Source organism: Apis cerana, linkage group LG9, assembly GCF_029169275.1.
Source record: "Apis cerana isolate GH-2021 linkage group LG9, AcerK_1.0, whole genome shotgun sequence".
NCBI classification, from domain to species: domain Eukaryota; kingdom Metazoa; phylum Arthropoda; class Insecta; order Hymenoptera; family Apidae; genus Apis; species Apis cerana.
Window position 1 is genome coordinate 6161971 of NC_083860.1, and position 15534 is coordinate 6177504.

The 15534-nt window shown below is 34.5% G+C and overlaps 1 protein-coding gene across 4 annotated transcripts in view; it reads right to left on the reverse strand.

Annotated features, from left to right (window-relative positions):
• Positions 1–4829: 4829 nt before the first annotated feature.
• LOC108003884 (keratin, type I cytoskeletal 10-like) overlaps positions 4830–15534 on the reverse strand; it is a 65838-nt gene continuing 55133 nt past the window's right edge. For 2 of the 4 annotated variants that reach the window (XM_028664285.2, XM_062079167.1), the window contains exons 3-5: positions 14979–15133; positions 12158–12508; positions 4830–8726 (exon numbers count right to left, since the gene is read on the reverse strand). In XM_028664285.2, the coding sequence (XP_028520086.1) occupies positions 8596–8726; positions 12158–12508; positions 14979–15024 (528 nt within the window). In that variant the 5' untranslated portion in view covers positions 15025–15133 and the 3' untranslated portion in view covers positions 4830–8595. Of the gene's footprint in view, positions 8727–12157; positions 12509–14978; positions 15134–15269; positions 15440–15534 lie in introns of those variants that run through there. The other 2 variants (XM_062079166.1, XM_062079168.1) reach the window with 2 other exon arrangements.

Consider the following 15534-nt stretch of genomic DNA (forward strand, 5'->3'; position numbering starts at 1 on the left):
AGTAAAAACTTGTTAATAAATTCGAAGGGGGGGAAAAATTGAAATTTCATTTATCCATTTGGAATAAAATAAAATGTGGAAAAATTAACCAAATTATAGAGAAATTTCTCATATAAAATGAAATATTATTATAAATTGAACAAAAGTGAATTTCATTACACAGTCGAACTCCATTTATCCAAAACTCTATTCATTCAACTCTATTCAACTTCTCCGACTAAGTGATGAACTCCTGCCAATTAAATTATCTAACGTGAACTTCCTGTTATTTGAACTAAAAATTACAAGTAACTTCTATCGTATTTCCAACTAATTTAAATAAATATAATTCTAATTCAACTGATAAATAGAATAAACAATAGCAGAAGCAATCATTGCGTTTATAAAAATACATTAATTTACTATAACTATATTATTTAATTTTGAAATCGCTTAAACATCGTATCATATAAATATATATAAAACAAATTTTTCCAGAGAAAATTTCTAAATTCTAAGTTCGAGGTATTAAGTGTTCGAGCCTCTTTAATTACATAATTTCATCCGATTGAGATCGACATCAGAACGGAAAAAATCTCATTTTTCGCGGTTATCCTCTTCAGATAACAAAAGCTCAACTCGAGAATTCGCTTATTGACAAGAAAAAAAACTTCATTGAACGGAGTTCTACTGTGCTCTCAGAAATCCCACTTCTAAATCAACCAAACGATCGAAAACATAGCCCAACCCGACCCAATCTTTCCCTCCACCTCTCATTCCCATTTCAAAATTCGCGCGAAATTTCAAAATCTCGAACCCGCGGATATCGTGGAACAAAATATAAGAGGGGATGACACCCTTCATCGAAAGGGAGATCAGAGCAAAATGGTGCTCGGCCGCTTTGGCCAACGTGGCCGCGACAGCAGGCCGGCCAACGTTGACTCGAAAAAAGTTCCCAGATTGCGATTTCACGAGAGACAGACGCGGAGGCCTGCAATTCGTAACGTAGGGCAGTTAACGAGCCTGGAAAAATCAAATTTTTAGCTCAAAATTTCCGAGTAAATGTCGCTTCCAGCGTTTTTAACCTCGTTCAAAAAATCTTCGAACAATATTTTGCTTCATAGTCGATTCGTATCTATCTATATATATATAGATTTTTCGACGATGCTTTTATCCTTAACTCGGATCGTTTAAAATTTTGCCCATCCCTGCCTAGTGGAACGGCTCGAATATGGAACTTCCGGACAAAGCGATGAATCACGACGCAAGGCCCGCCCTCCACCGCGGGATTTCCGCTTTCAGGACCTCGGTAACCGATATATATTTTTTTTCTTTGGACACCGTTTTAACGGCGCCGTTGCTCGAGAGCCATTGGGCGAGATGCCGTTTGCTCTTGGTTTACTCTCGAAGATTTGTGTGTGTTTATGTGTATGTGCGTGTGTGTGCTGGTCTTTTCTATCCTTCAATCGATCACTTCTCCTTTCTTCTTCGATCGCTTGGATCGGTATACGGAATTTGGTTCGATTAGGTGGGGTTAAGGAACGATTCAGACATCGATTAGTTGTAAATGTAACGAGATGAATTGTAATTACGAGATGAATTTTTAGTTGCATCAAGTTCGATATTGATCGTTAAGGTGTATATATTGGATTCGTTTATGGTTTATTCGACGATATTGAATTTTAGATGGAAGTAATGCAGTCTGATGATCTGTGATTCGATCGATGTAATCTTGATATTAATTCGATACGCTGTGAGTCTTGATTTAATGCATCTAAATTTCGAGATAAATATGCTGATTGATAGAAGATAATGTGTGATTGGTATGATGTTATATACACTTTCGATGGTTCGAAATTACATCTTAATTCGAAGATGAACTTTTTTGAGTTGATATAATAAAAGAAAATAATGTTATTAATATATATATATAGTCTTGATATTTACATATTAAATAATATAGAAAAAGTATCTTTGATAATGAGTATGAAAAAACTTACTATGATTTCAATATCAATAATGGAGCTCATTACTTCGAGCCCATTTGCTGCGTAATGTATTAGTATAATGGATGATTTAATCATTGGAATATGGAGGGAAAATTACAACTAGATTAAAGGATAAACGTAGACAAATCTGATGATCTACGAGGCTAGATTAATCTCCAATAGATTAACATATCTTTGATGATGAATATCACTATGATATAATACATATATATATATAATATACATTCGAAGAAGTCAACTTACACGCTACTAATAATTTCAATTGAATATTAAATCAATTAATTCAATATTAAAAATCTGAATTAATGAACAAGAGATAGATTTTCAAAATTATTATTCGTTTCGAAATGAATCGTTTCTCGTGGAAAGGAACGCTGGCTCTAAAATTTTTTTTGCGAAAAAAGTTAATTCCTACGCTCTGTCCGCGTTCTGGTGCGACTCAAGTGTTTGCCAAACTGATTTACGACGTTTGCGAATATACGAGTGAAGCGTTATCGCTGGTTGACAAGTTCTCCAAGTTCGGTTACACACGAACAGGAAACTCTCTCCACGGGGATTATTTTATCTGTTAACGTGGTTGCAAAAAGTGCCGCCGCATAATCGCATAGCAACGCTAATTGTGAAAGTTTCTCGGCGAATATCAGGGTGCAAACTGCGACGACAGTGAATTCGAGCGTCAAAACTAACAGTGAAATTAATCTTTGCGATCCTTGATAAATATATGGGATTTTGTTCGTGCAAATTAAAATTTACATAAAAACGAGAAAAAGGAAAAATAATAACAAATAATAGTTTTCCTCGAAGAGAAATATAGGTTAGAATATTACAGATAATTAAATTAAATTGAGTTATACATTTCTATCTATCTGTGAGATCTATCATCTTTTTTAATTCGATCAAAAGACTTCCTCGCCCCCCAAAATGCAATTTTGGATTGAAGATTTCGCAGTATAAATACACAGGTTTAATTAATTCGAGTTTCATTCCATGATTTACGAAATTTATACGTTTAATATAAGTTACTGGCTTCCGGGCAACCGTTATATTGAAATTTCATCGTTTCCGGATTGCAATATTCTGGGAAATGAAAATATCAGAGGGATGAATTACTTTTCTCCCTCTGATGCACGAGTTTTTCGCGGTGATCTAATCGACGTAAACGAAAAACTCGATTACCCGAGTTTACCTTGAGCTGCGAGTACGTTATGGCTCGGCCAGAAAAAGAAAAAAAAAAACAGCACACTTCCGATTCTAGATTCGTAAAATCGAAGAAATTAAATTCATGGGTCTGATATAACGAAATCACGCGGTAATAATCGCGTTTCCGTTGACGCGAGATTTCGTCCATCTCGGTGGAATATTTGTTTTTCAGTGCTTTAGGAATTTATTAGGAAAAAAATATGTCGAGTTAAATATCAAAAACCAAAAATTATTTCAAAGAGAATCGTTTAATTTTTGTATTTGTTAATTTTGTAAAAGACTCGTAAGAGATCATTGATTTTCGAATTTTTAATTTAATATTAACAGTGCGTATAAATTATTACTTTTTTTTTATATTAGAATTAAAAAGTACATTGTAAGTCTACGGATGGTCGTGTGAGATTATAATTAATTCTTAAGGTTGAAAGAAATTTGGAAGATTATAATAGTAACTTTTTGAATATATTAAGTAATTAATGTATGGATTGATATCATTAAAAGTGACTAGAATTGAATAATACTTTTATTAATACAGAATAGAGACTTTAAAATTATATAATTATCGATCCGAATGATATTGAATTGAGATTTTTTAAATTCGATATATAGATCTCAAATTTCGTTCCTATTAACTTTAAAACGGGAAATTAAGTAGCGAAATTTCGTTTCTGCTTTATCTTTTATATTTCAAAGATAGTAGAAACGAGTTTAAAAAGAAAGAAGGATAAAGATAAAAAGGAAGAATGAAAGAAAGCTTCTTTTTCCGAGGAACACTTTTTCACTCTTCGTATATGGTCACCGATCCGAAATTAAATCAGTCGATCGATAGAAAGACGCACAAAGTGGAATAAAAAAACTCAGCCAGGCCAAATTAGTGAGAAAAAAAACCTGCAATCTAACAATAAAAACTATCCAAAGAATCTAAATAAAACAATCAAATTATAAAATTGTAATTTTATCTTTCGAGCAACTCAAATAATTCTAAATAATTTTAAAAATTCCATAAACAAAATTTAAGAGACTCAAAAAAAAAAAACTTTACGATTATTTTATTATCCTTTAAAAATCTACTTCCCCATTTAACTTTTACAAAAATCTACTCGATCCCTCAATTTAATTATCCCCGCGCGAGCCATCTTGAAACCGTGTTGCTCGAAATGCCGCAACACCATAAATCTGCTCGATCGAAGTTCCAAAGAGGGGTGGCGCAGGTGCACGAATGTGTGCCACGATTAATTCGCCACCGCGTGCATAATTCGAAGACACACGCGGCGCGACGACCGATCGAAGATCGAGTTTCAAACGCGAGCAAACCGATACACGCTGCACTTGCGTAAATTACGGCCGATACAGGGCCGCGAAAGCAACAAAGCAGCCATCCACCGTTCGCCTCCATTGCGATTCCCCTATTCCAAAGCTTTGGCGTTCCCTTCCACGGTTATTAAATTCCTGCTACACGATGCGAAATTAACGGAGACGGAATTAACCCCGTAAATTTTTATCCCAACGCGAAATAAAACGTGTTTGCAAATTGAATTTCCTTTTTTTTTTTTTTTGGAAATTTGATTTTCGAAAGGGGGACGAGACGATTTTTCGATGGAACTTTGGATGAACGAAGTTTCTTTTTTTTTCTTTGATCGCGATGATTAATATTTTGTGTACGATGGATGACGGAAATTTGATTATTGATTAATATTCGACGTTAGGCTTTCGATCGAGTTTGTGTATTTGTGCGTTTATAGGTTTGGTGTAATTCTACAGGTGGCGTGGAAAGATAACGTGTAAGTTTGGTGGAATATTTGCGACACGATAAAATTACGAACGTTTGGTAAAATGGATAAATCGATTAGACGATGCTTTGGATGTTTGATTTTGATTTTGAAATGATGGAGAATGTGTTTCGATAATAAAAACGATAATGGAGATATATAGAAACGTTTGATGGAATATTTTTATGATTATGGATATTTACGTATTCGATATGATGGTATCATTTTTTTGATGTTGTTTTTTAAGAGAGATTCGCAAAATGGATGAAGCGGAAAGTTTAAAATAAATATAATAAAATAAATATGATAAATAATATTGTTTCACGTAGCTTCTTGTTACAAGTTGTTGAACGTGATTGAAAGAAAAAAAAACGTTTAAACGAATGAAAATGCATTATGCGCGAAATTTATACGGGTATAAACTTAATAATCTTTGTTTTATTCACGAAATTGTTGACAATTTTTATTTTATAACGAACAATCAGGATCGTAGAAATGCTCGAACGTTGATAATTGGGAATTGCAATAAATGTACATCGAAGATTTAAAAATGAATTTGAAATAGAGCAACTTCATTATGAATAATTTTACATATTTTTTTTTTTTACCTTATTAATTCTTTGAATAATTAACCATATAAATTACCATCAATGAATCCAAAATATCGATCTATTCTCTCAAAATTATTACATCAATTTACCCTCGATCGAATTAAACAACAAATTCAAAATTATCAAGCATTAAATATCACTATTATCATGTTTCCTAAATTATTTTGAACATTTCGAAAATTATTTCACGATCGAACTAACATCTCATATGTACACATATCTTTATCATATCCATATATTTATTTATTTTTCTTTTTTTACATCCAATTATATCTTCAAAATTAATCAACAATAATTCATTTCAAAAGCAAACGTAATTATCACAATCCCAGAGAACGTTCAAGCATTCATTGCGGTTTACACCGAGACAGAACAGAGAATCTTCTCCTTTTCGAGGAACCATGAAACGATCTCGTTTACCCTCGCGTGGGCCATTTCGTATAATTTGCGACGAGAGTGGCGCAAATAAAGTTCGAGAGGCCTGCCCGTATAAAGCCTCGTACAGCGAGTGGTTTTATCCGCCGCCATTAAAGTTTGGCCCACAAGGGTCCGTAAATTATCTGGACGGTGATTAAGACGAAGGAGTAAATCGTGTATGATGTATATATACCCTTCCCTATTTCTCTACACACCTGAAAAATCGACAAGGCTCGAATGGTCGATTCCTAAGCTGATTTCGAGCAACCTTTTCCTTTTCGAAAATTTCATTTAAGAAATTATCAACGAAAAAGATGAAGTTGTCGTCGCAATGGATAGCGTTGGGTATGAACCACCAACGAGTCGCTCGAACAAGTAAATGCAAAATAACACGATTCGATCTTTATTCAATTAGCGCACAATTCGATATTCACCGATATTTGATGTACATACTGTTTAGATTTATCGATCAAACGTGGCACATACCCAACGCTACACGTTTTTCCCGTCAATATCCCTTTTCAACAAAGCAACGAATTTTCGCAAAGGAAAAATTTACTCGAAATCGAATTTACCCCGGGAATGGAATAATCAACTTAAATTTTGTTGATCGACTTCCAGAATGATCTGCGATAGAGTTCAGCAGGTCTCTGTCTCGATGGACCTAGCCTGACGTCAATATCTAAACCCATCAAGCCAGGCACTAAATGAAATTATTAACCCATTTTGGGAATTCCGCTAATTACAAGGCCTCGTGAACGATCTCTGTACACCATCCACGATCACGTGGTGGTCGGATCGATACCGAAAGTGTGTGGGTGACGTTACGAACGATTCGATGTTGAAATATTCAATACGATGTTTCGATCCGTTTTAAGTACCGTTTTGCTATCAAATATCACGAAACATTTCGTGATATTCAACCGATATTTTAACTTTCATTTCTCGAAAGCAGATACCGATACTCGAATACGAAGAAAAAAATCGGATCGGGATCACGTCGCGCCAATAAATTCGTATCTTCGTAAAATGTCGGACAGATATCTTGGCGAACAATTTTATTCATTTCGAGTATTTATTTCTAATATTTATATATCGAAATTTATATATCGGTATCGACCACGATTATCGACGCGCCATCTTTATGAATTCGCGAGAGCATTAATTCCGTACACTGTGCGCGATCGAGGATCGTTAATGCGGCAACAACTGTACATATCCATATGATCGGTAAACTGATTAATGGCGATGATCGAGCGTTAATGGTGTTATGGGTATGATAAGATAGAGGCCGATCGATTTTCCATCGAATCGGAAATGTGGAGATTTGATGCGTGGATGCGAATGAAAAAGTATATCTCTTTCTAAAAAGATGTTCGTCACAGTTTGATGCAGAATTCTCTCGTATCTTTAATGGCCGAATGACGTGTATATATATAAAATCGATGGACAGTTACGATTCCCTATTTTAATTCAACTTCTTTTGCCGCACCATTTAATTACGTAATCAGGTATCGAAGATATTCGAATATTACGATCGGAAGAAAGTTAAATTCGAGTTAATCGTTTCCTCAATATTCTTCCCCACCCGATCCAATATCTTGCCAATAACGACGATGCCAATTTCCTCATTCGAAGACGGAAAATTCTTACGATTTAATTACAATAATTTATGCAATCATCGAAGAATTCGAATTATGATTCAATTGTCCCGTTAATTTTAGAAGAAAATTACCTCGTTCACCCGACCAATACATCCAATAATCTTGCGAATAACTTGCGATTCGAAGACGGAGAGAAGAACCTCGAGAACCTGTTTCCCCTTAACGCGAAATTCCACCTCTTACCATACCCATAAGAACACTTGGTCAGAAGAACCACCCTTTCCCCTTCACCAAACTCCCTTAAATATCTCCCTCCCTCCCTCCTCCAAAAAGCACCCCTTTCAAAAATCCAACTCCCCGACTAATCAAACCTCGAATCATCCCGAAAAGCCGAGGAGTCGAATTCTAATCCGCGAGAATCCTCCCAACCGGAAGTCCGCGGAACCACGCCCGAATATTAGTCGCCAATCCCCGGATCGGATTAACGAGCGAATTCACGAGGGAGGAGGAAATTGTTGTGCGCGTGGGTTGGATTCGAGCGCAGTTCCAATCCCGCTAATCGCCCTATTTCCTTCCGGTTTTCCCTTCGCCTCGTCAGAAGCGAGCTTGTCGACGCATCATCCATGTCCACTCACGAAGAGAAAAGAAGAGGAGAGAAAGAGAGAGAGAGAGAGAAGACGTGGACGTCGTTATTACGACCCGTTTTGGCGCGTGGACACGTCGATGAACCTTTTGGATTCCCGGTCGGTTGGATTGGACCTTTATAGAGAGATATTCGAATATACGGCGGTCTGCCTCGATGGAAGAGAAGCGGTGGTTTCCTTTTTCCCCTCTCTTTCCTTTGTTTAAGTTGTGTGACGCGGGTTCACACGGGTGGTAGCACGGTGTGGTTGTCGTTGATGTCGAGCAACGGACGCCTGTTCTGCTGGACAAAGTCCTGGAAGATCCTGTAGGAGGGCCCGCGTACTAGTTGTTATCGCCTGGACGAACGGAAGTCTGCACTAGGCTATGCCAGGGTGACCACTCCTTCCGGCTCCGGGGACCAACAGTTGTCGGACAGCCAACACCCGACCACCACCGTCACGAAACCGATCAGCAGTGCTAAGAAGATGTACACCTCCGCCTTTCCTAGGGAATCTGTATAAGGGGGCAGGGAGGGGGAGAGAGCGAACGAGTTTTCACACACGCAGTTTTCGTTTCGGATGAGAGATGGTGTCTCGATGAGTAAGGTGTCAACGTTCCTCGTGAAAGATTACCGTGAAGAGATTATCGAGTTTGGGGATCGAGATAAATTGGCATGCAAAAATGTCAATTGAGACTTAACTTTGTCGAAGTTTGGAAACTTCATCTTCGCATTAGATTTATGTGTACATTTTCCGTTTCTAAAATTTAAAATTGTTTATAATCTAAATATGAACAGTTTAATTTTTGTAGCAACTTAACTGTTTATCTTTACTTAATAGATCCTTTAGAAAGTGGTTGATTCTAGTTGCTAAAATAAATACAAAAGTTACACGGGTATATTCAAAAATATTAATCGAGACTTATTTATTAAGTTGTCGAATTTAAGACGAAGCAAAATATGAATCTTGTCTTTCTAACCTCAATTTTTGTATTTGTTTCAGTCTCTCGATCGAATCTTCAAAGCTGTTTCACGAATGTATTAACACCTTACACGTAGAAACGACACGAAACATGAATGGAAGCGTGCATGGCATGCCAACGTGCTCTTTGTAAAGGAGAACGAGGCACAAGATGTGTGGTTATGTACAAAGAAAAGAAAAATGAGAAGAATGACATGGATAAATTATGGCAGCAGTTTTGAATGGTCACTCGAATTTTCATGCGATGATTTATGGATACTCGTGGAAAGGTTTACGTGGATTTGGAAGTTTAGATTAAATTTTAATCGATTTATGGATTGATGAGATTTTTACAATTGCGACAATTTCTCCGTTGAATTTTATTTTCTTTCGAATTATTGAGTCATTCTAAAAGTTTCTATATTATCTTATATATGAAAAATTGGATATTAAAATTTGTAACTTTTTCCACGGATTTTTATTTTTTTATCATTATATTATTAAATGTTAATATTATGCATACGCTTTATATCTCGTGTAATTTAACGTGTTAGTTTTAAATAATAAGAATAAATTTTATTTATTTCTGACATTTCCTCTGCTTGAAAGAGACTACTGATTTCTGTGTACAGGATATTCGAATGAGCAAACAGATAAATGGAAAACATAGCAAATACAATACGAAAATTCCATCAATTGAATATTGAATTTCTATCCCGTTCTACATGTTTCTCCGATTTATCTTCAATCGATTTATATTTGTGCTGCTCGCTTGAATATTTCCTTGCATTTAAAAATATGAAAAACGTTCTTCGACGGTTTATATTTCTTAGAAACTAGAATTTGGATACTGAAAATCCGTATCGAATTGTGAATTACGTTTATCCAACTTTCAGGGTGACTTAATAATTCTTAGAAAATTATATATATATATATTTTTTTTTATCAGATGAGACTTAAAATCGAAATTGCGAAATCTGTATGTGCGAAGCAAATTTTTTATCCATGACAATGGAAAAAAATTGAAAAACAAATTGAGATCACAGTATCTAAAAATCTAATTATAAGGCAGAAAGCGATTTCCAATTTAATAAACAACACGCTTCGAAATTGAGAAAAGTCAATAAACAATTTTTCGATATTCTTTTTTTTTTTACAATTTGAGAGATCGTGTGTGTGAAACAATTCGATAAACATCGATGACAAATATATTTGTACAGTATTCTGAACAAAAATTCAACACTCAGAAACCTTTTATCGCAGAAATAAAAACATTTAAAAAAAATTCAATGTTACGATTCTATAAATGATTGCATGTATGCACAATTTGTGAAATTTTAGTTAAATGATTCTATTAAAAAAATAGCTAAAAATTTTTCAAAAATTCTTGACTAAATTAATTTACGAATTTCTTCATGTCAGAGATCAATCCAAATATAGAATCTGACAAATAAAAGCACAGTTTTAATATAATAAATTTAAAGACTACTTCTGACGATTCTCAGATTCCTTCCACGTTCTATTAATGATTCATCCACACCTTAAGTGGATGGAAAAAAATTTCAACTTATAACGAAATATTCGTCGTTGAAAAACTTAAGATACATCGAGAAATTTGAAAGTTAAATCAGAATCTAGAGATCCGTAAGCAAAAAATACGCGTATTGTTCATTCGTTTCATGAATTTTTCACGTGTTCGTCATTGTACCATCTTCGATGCCAACGTCGAACGTTGACACAGAGATTCGGGAGACCGAATCTTTGACTTGATGTAATCCCTTTAATCCCCTCGTTTGAATTTTTATCGAATAAAATATGCGACGAATATCGAATAGAAAAAGGAATAGAAATTTGAACGATTTTCTTACGTATCTCCCTTATTTTAAAATTTTTTCAAATCGTGGACACGAGCGAAGTTTGAAAGACGAGCAAAATATGTCGGAAGATTTAGATATTAGTTCAAGGATCGATGTTACGATATGTGGATCATGGACAACTAATTCGAAAGTCGAGTTATAAACTCGACAAGTTTTCGTAGTAACACGATGAGAAATTGCTTACTTCGATAAACTACGATACGAAGGTAACACGAACTCGTGAAAGTTATACACGATACTTAACCTATTCGATCTAACATAACGTTTGAAATGGATTTATGATGGATAATTGGTATGTTAATGATTACATAGTGACATCAAATTTTGCGATACATGCAAAAGTACATGATGAATCAAGTGGAATAATTATTTTGTTCGTGAATAATGTGCAATGGAATAATATTTATGAGAAGTTTGGATGCAGCAAAAAAAAAACAAATTAATTTTAGAAGCTGAAAGTAATTTAAATTAATAGTATCCAAACAGATGATTTTCATTAACATGCATTCTATTAATAAATATTCGTATAAAATGATTCAAATTAAAGAAAAAACTTCAACGATATAAATTATTCTGAATAAAAAATATATAGTAGAATATATAGTAGAAATAGATTTGATTTCGTTCTTGAATCAAGAAAGATGAAATAAATCATTAAATTAATCATTAAATTATTAAACTACAAAATACAATAGATGTAATTCCTACACACAATATTTCATCAAACGCTAAATATTTAAATTCCTCAATATCTACGTTCATAACAACGAATATACTATCAAATGCATACGTACTACGATAAAAAGCGTACAAATATCTATTAAATAAATATTAAAACTTTTCATGCATATTTAAAATTCAAATTTCAAGCCATAATATCTAATACTAACAACAACGCCCAATCCTTTATAACACCACATGTTCATGCATTCACTTATTCATCCATATTCTACAAAGCTTACTTAATTTTCCCGCCAAATTTTAAAATAGCCCTATTCCTATTTCCACACCGAAAAGCATAAAAATGAAGGGTTAAAAAAAAAAAAAAAAGAAAAGAAAATACACATTCAAAACACATCAAATTGGCGGAGAAACACGGATCCTTTACCTAGAGGCCCCTTCGACTTCCACAGTCCCTTGATCAGCGTGGGGTCGCCGCGGCGCCAGTCGCGCCACCCTCGGCCCCGACGAGGCGGTCCCGCGGACCAACTTGCGCCACCGCCGGCGGCACCGCCACCAGCCCCGCCGCCGGTACTTCCCCCGGTCACACTGAAACCAATCCCACTTCCACCGGCGGCGGCGGTGCCAGAGCCAGAAGCACCGCCGCCAGCGGCGCCAAGAGTGCTCGCGCCACTGCCAGCTGTGCCACCGCCGGGGCCCGGGGTGCTCGGCGATCCAGCCTGCGGCTGTCCATGGCCCCCCGCTCCGCCACCTCCCTGTGGCAACGGCAGTCCGGCCGCTAATATTTTTGTTCATCCGTTCCGAAGCAGCAGCGTGAAAAAGGACATCGAATCGATCGAATTATTATTACGCACGCGATTCACCTTGGCATTGTATCATCGCGTAGATCGAGGCACGCTGTTTCCGTCGTAGTGGCTCGAATGTTTCTTTGGCGAATTTCTATGAATATGTGACGTCACGCCACTCCCCACCACCACCGTTAGATCAGGCAGAGGCACGTCACGTGACCAGGCTTCCGCCAAAGACAAGCGTTGCATCGTGTCACGTGACGTGCGTGTGGCCGACGTGGCAGCGGTAGTGGGGATAATGTGACGTCATGAATTCTCCTCGTCTCCAGAAATTCGCCGAAAAGGAATTGAGGATGTAATGTACAACCCGCGTGTGATAACTCCGGTGTAGGGATAAGTTAACACCTTTGCGTCTCGGATATGGAAGGACTTGTTTGAGCTAGATATCGTATGAATAGAAAAGGAGTATGTTTCGTTGGCGTAAGTTAAATTATGATGTTATACTGTTAATATGTAGTAGTTTTTCGATTCGAGGCAAAGATGTTAAGTAAAGGGTTGTGTCATTTACAAGAATGCATACACCTGACGATTTTAGAGTGTTTATTTATATTGATAAGTGGATATAAGTTTAATTTATCGATAATTTATTTTTCCAAATGGGAGATTTCCAATTATGAATTATTTATGAGTCTATGTCATTCTTTTTGTCATTTTAAATATTTAATAGAAATAAACGATATAACAATATAACATGTTTTAAAATTATTGAAACGATGATAGTTTATGGATAAAGAACTTTCATCGAACACTGACTAAATTTCAATCCAATGAATGGAGTTCTATTATAATATGCAGCCATATTCGTGGCAAGGATTATAGAGTTTTGATTTAATAAAGACAAGTTGTATTCTCGACTAAGTTAATTTAAACTCTAACTTTAGTTTCAATCGTTCAGAGACTAGAGACTGTTACACACAAATTATGTATATCATTTCGACGAAATTGTGCCACCTAAGATGATGAACATTAAGTAAGAAATCATAAGGCAAAGAGTTAAGTTAATACTTTGTTGTATTGTGATAAAATTATTCAAATCTGAAAATCTGAAAATCTCTTTACACATCTTTTAAAAGTTGTATATATTTTGAACAATCAAATTTAAAAAAAAACAAATTAAAAAAACTAAAATTTATCAACATCGAAAAGTTCATAACTTAAATTATATTAAATAAGAAAATATTTAATACATTTTTTTTCAAATACATTTTACAAAATCATCAGGTGTATATATATATATATATATTATAACGAGTCAAAATCAGAGAAGGAAAGTTGTTCATAATAGATAGGATCGTGCTCCTTTAATCACTGCAAAAGCAGTTGATTTCGCTCCCAGGTAAATTTATTCGATAAAGAAAAGTTTCGAATTTCCACGCAAGAAGATCGTTATGCTTCATTTGCCACATCGATAAGAATTATAATCCCCGAATAAATTTACCTGGCTCTAGAATCTCTCAGTGCCAGTTTTATTTGCATGCTAAAAAAATGAGAGAAATATCTATTTTGCAGTGTTATAGAAATGAAATTCATTTCACCCGAAACTTTGCACGTTTGTCACTGAAATTTTCATGGCACGCATACCTGTTGATGGTCACACAAAAATATTAATTTTATCAAAATGGCGAAAAATATCAAAAGAAAAATAAATTTACTTGATATTCGTCTATCAAAAATGTATCTTTAATGTATATTATACATCAAACGCGATATTATATTTTCATGATTTTAATATAGAATATTTTTATTAAAATTGTATTGAAACATTACTAATACTATTCTATTTCTCGTTTATATTTATTATATTATTATATATTTTATGTTGAAATTAAAATAAAAAATTGTATTCTACCAAAAATTATAAAATATAAAATTTTTATATAATCGTAAAGAATTTATTAAAGAAAATTTAAAAAAATTAAAGAAAAGAAATTATATTAAGATTTATTAAAACTCGAAGTAAGAAAAATTTGAATTCGATTTTCCTATCTTTCTTTATAATAAAATTTTTACGCTCAATGCATTCTGTAATAATTCTATTCCTAAAGTTTCTTATCTCGTGAATGCAGCGCAATCGATTACGTCATTAATCCCGAAAGAAAGAACTTTGCTTTGACTTGATTAAATTTTTCGAAAATAATTTTCTATCTCAAAGAAGTCTATTGTGAACATTTTATAATATATAGAAATTAAGTATTTGGTAGCAAAAGAAATAGACATAACCTATTATTAATCTATTTTTGATGTTAAAATAAAATAGTGCGAAAAATATCTTCGAAAAAGAAACTTTTGTCAAAAATCGTGATATTTTTTTTGTTATACGTTAATATACCATAAAATATCTATACGTTACAATTCATATGTTGAAATTATAGTAATCATATAATCATAATCAAGACTTACCGCATATGCAGAAGAGTAAAGTACTGGCAAGAAAGATCCACCCCATAACGTCATCAACAAGTTGTTTCTGCGAAACTCATGTTACGCTGAATATCGCCTTTTCTGTCTGTTTATTGAGCTCGATGATGTTGTCTTAATCATTTGAATGATGATTTCTAAAGAAAAAAGATATTTTATTTAGATTGAAAATCCTGATTGAATGTTCAAAATGACAGAATAATGGCGTCCATCAAAGACGAGAAGATAAATCAAACGGAAATTTCATTATCGATATATTTTTGGAAAAGATACCTTTGATCGTACCTTTGATTCGCTAGAATTGTATTCCTGATTAATTTGATGCACAAATTTCACAAAGATATTTAATCACTACGAACTAATTTAAATAGAAATACTATTTGAAAGGATTCGATTCCGCGGCACTCCAGTTCAATTACGCAACTTCTTGCTCTATGGCTTCCCGCCTAAATCGAGTATCGAAGTTTACCTCGAAAAGCGCACTCTGTCGATGAAAAAAATAAACAGAGATTATAATTTCGTTGGAAACGCCCAATAA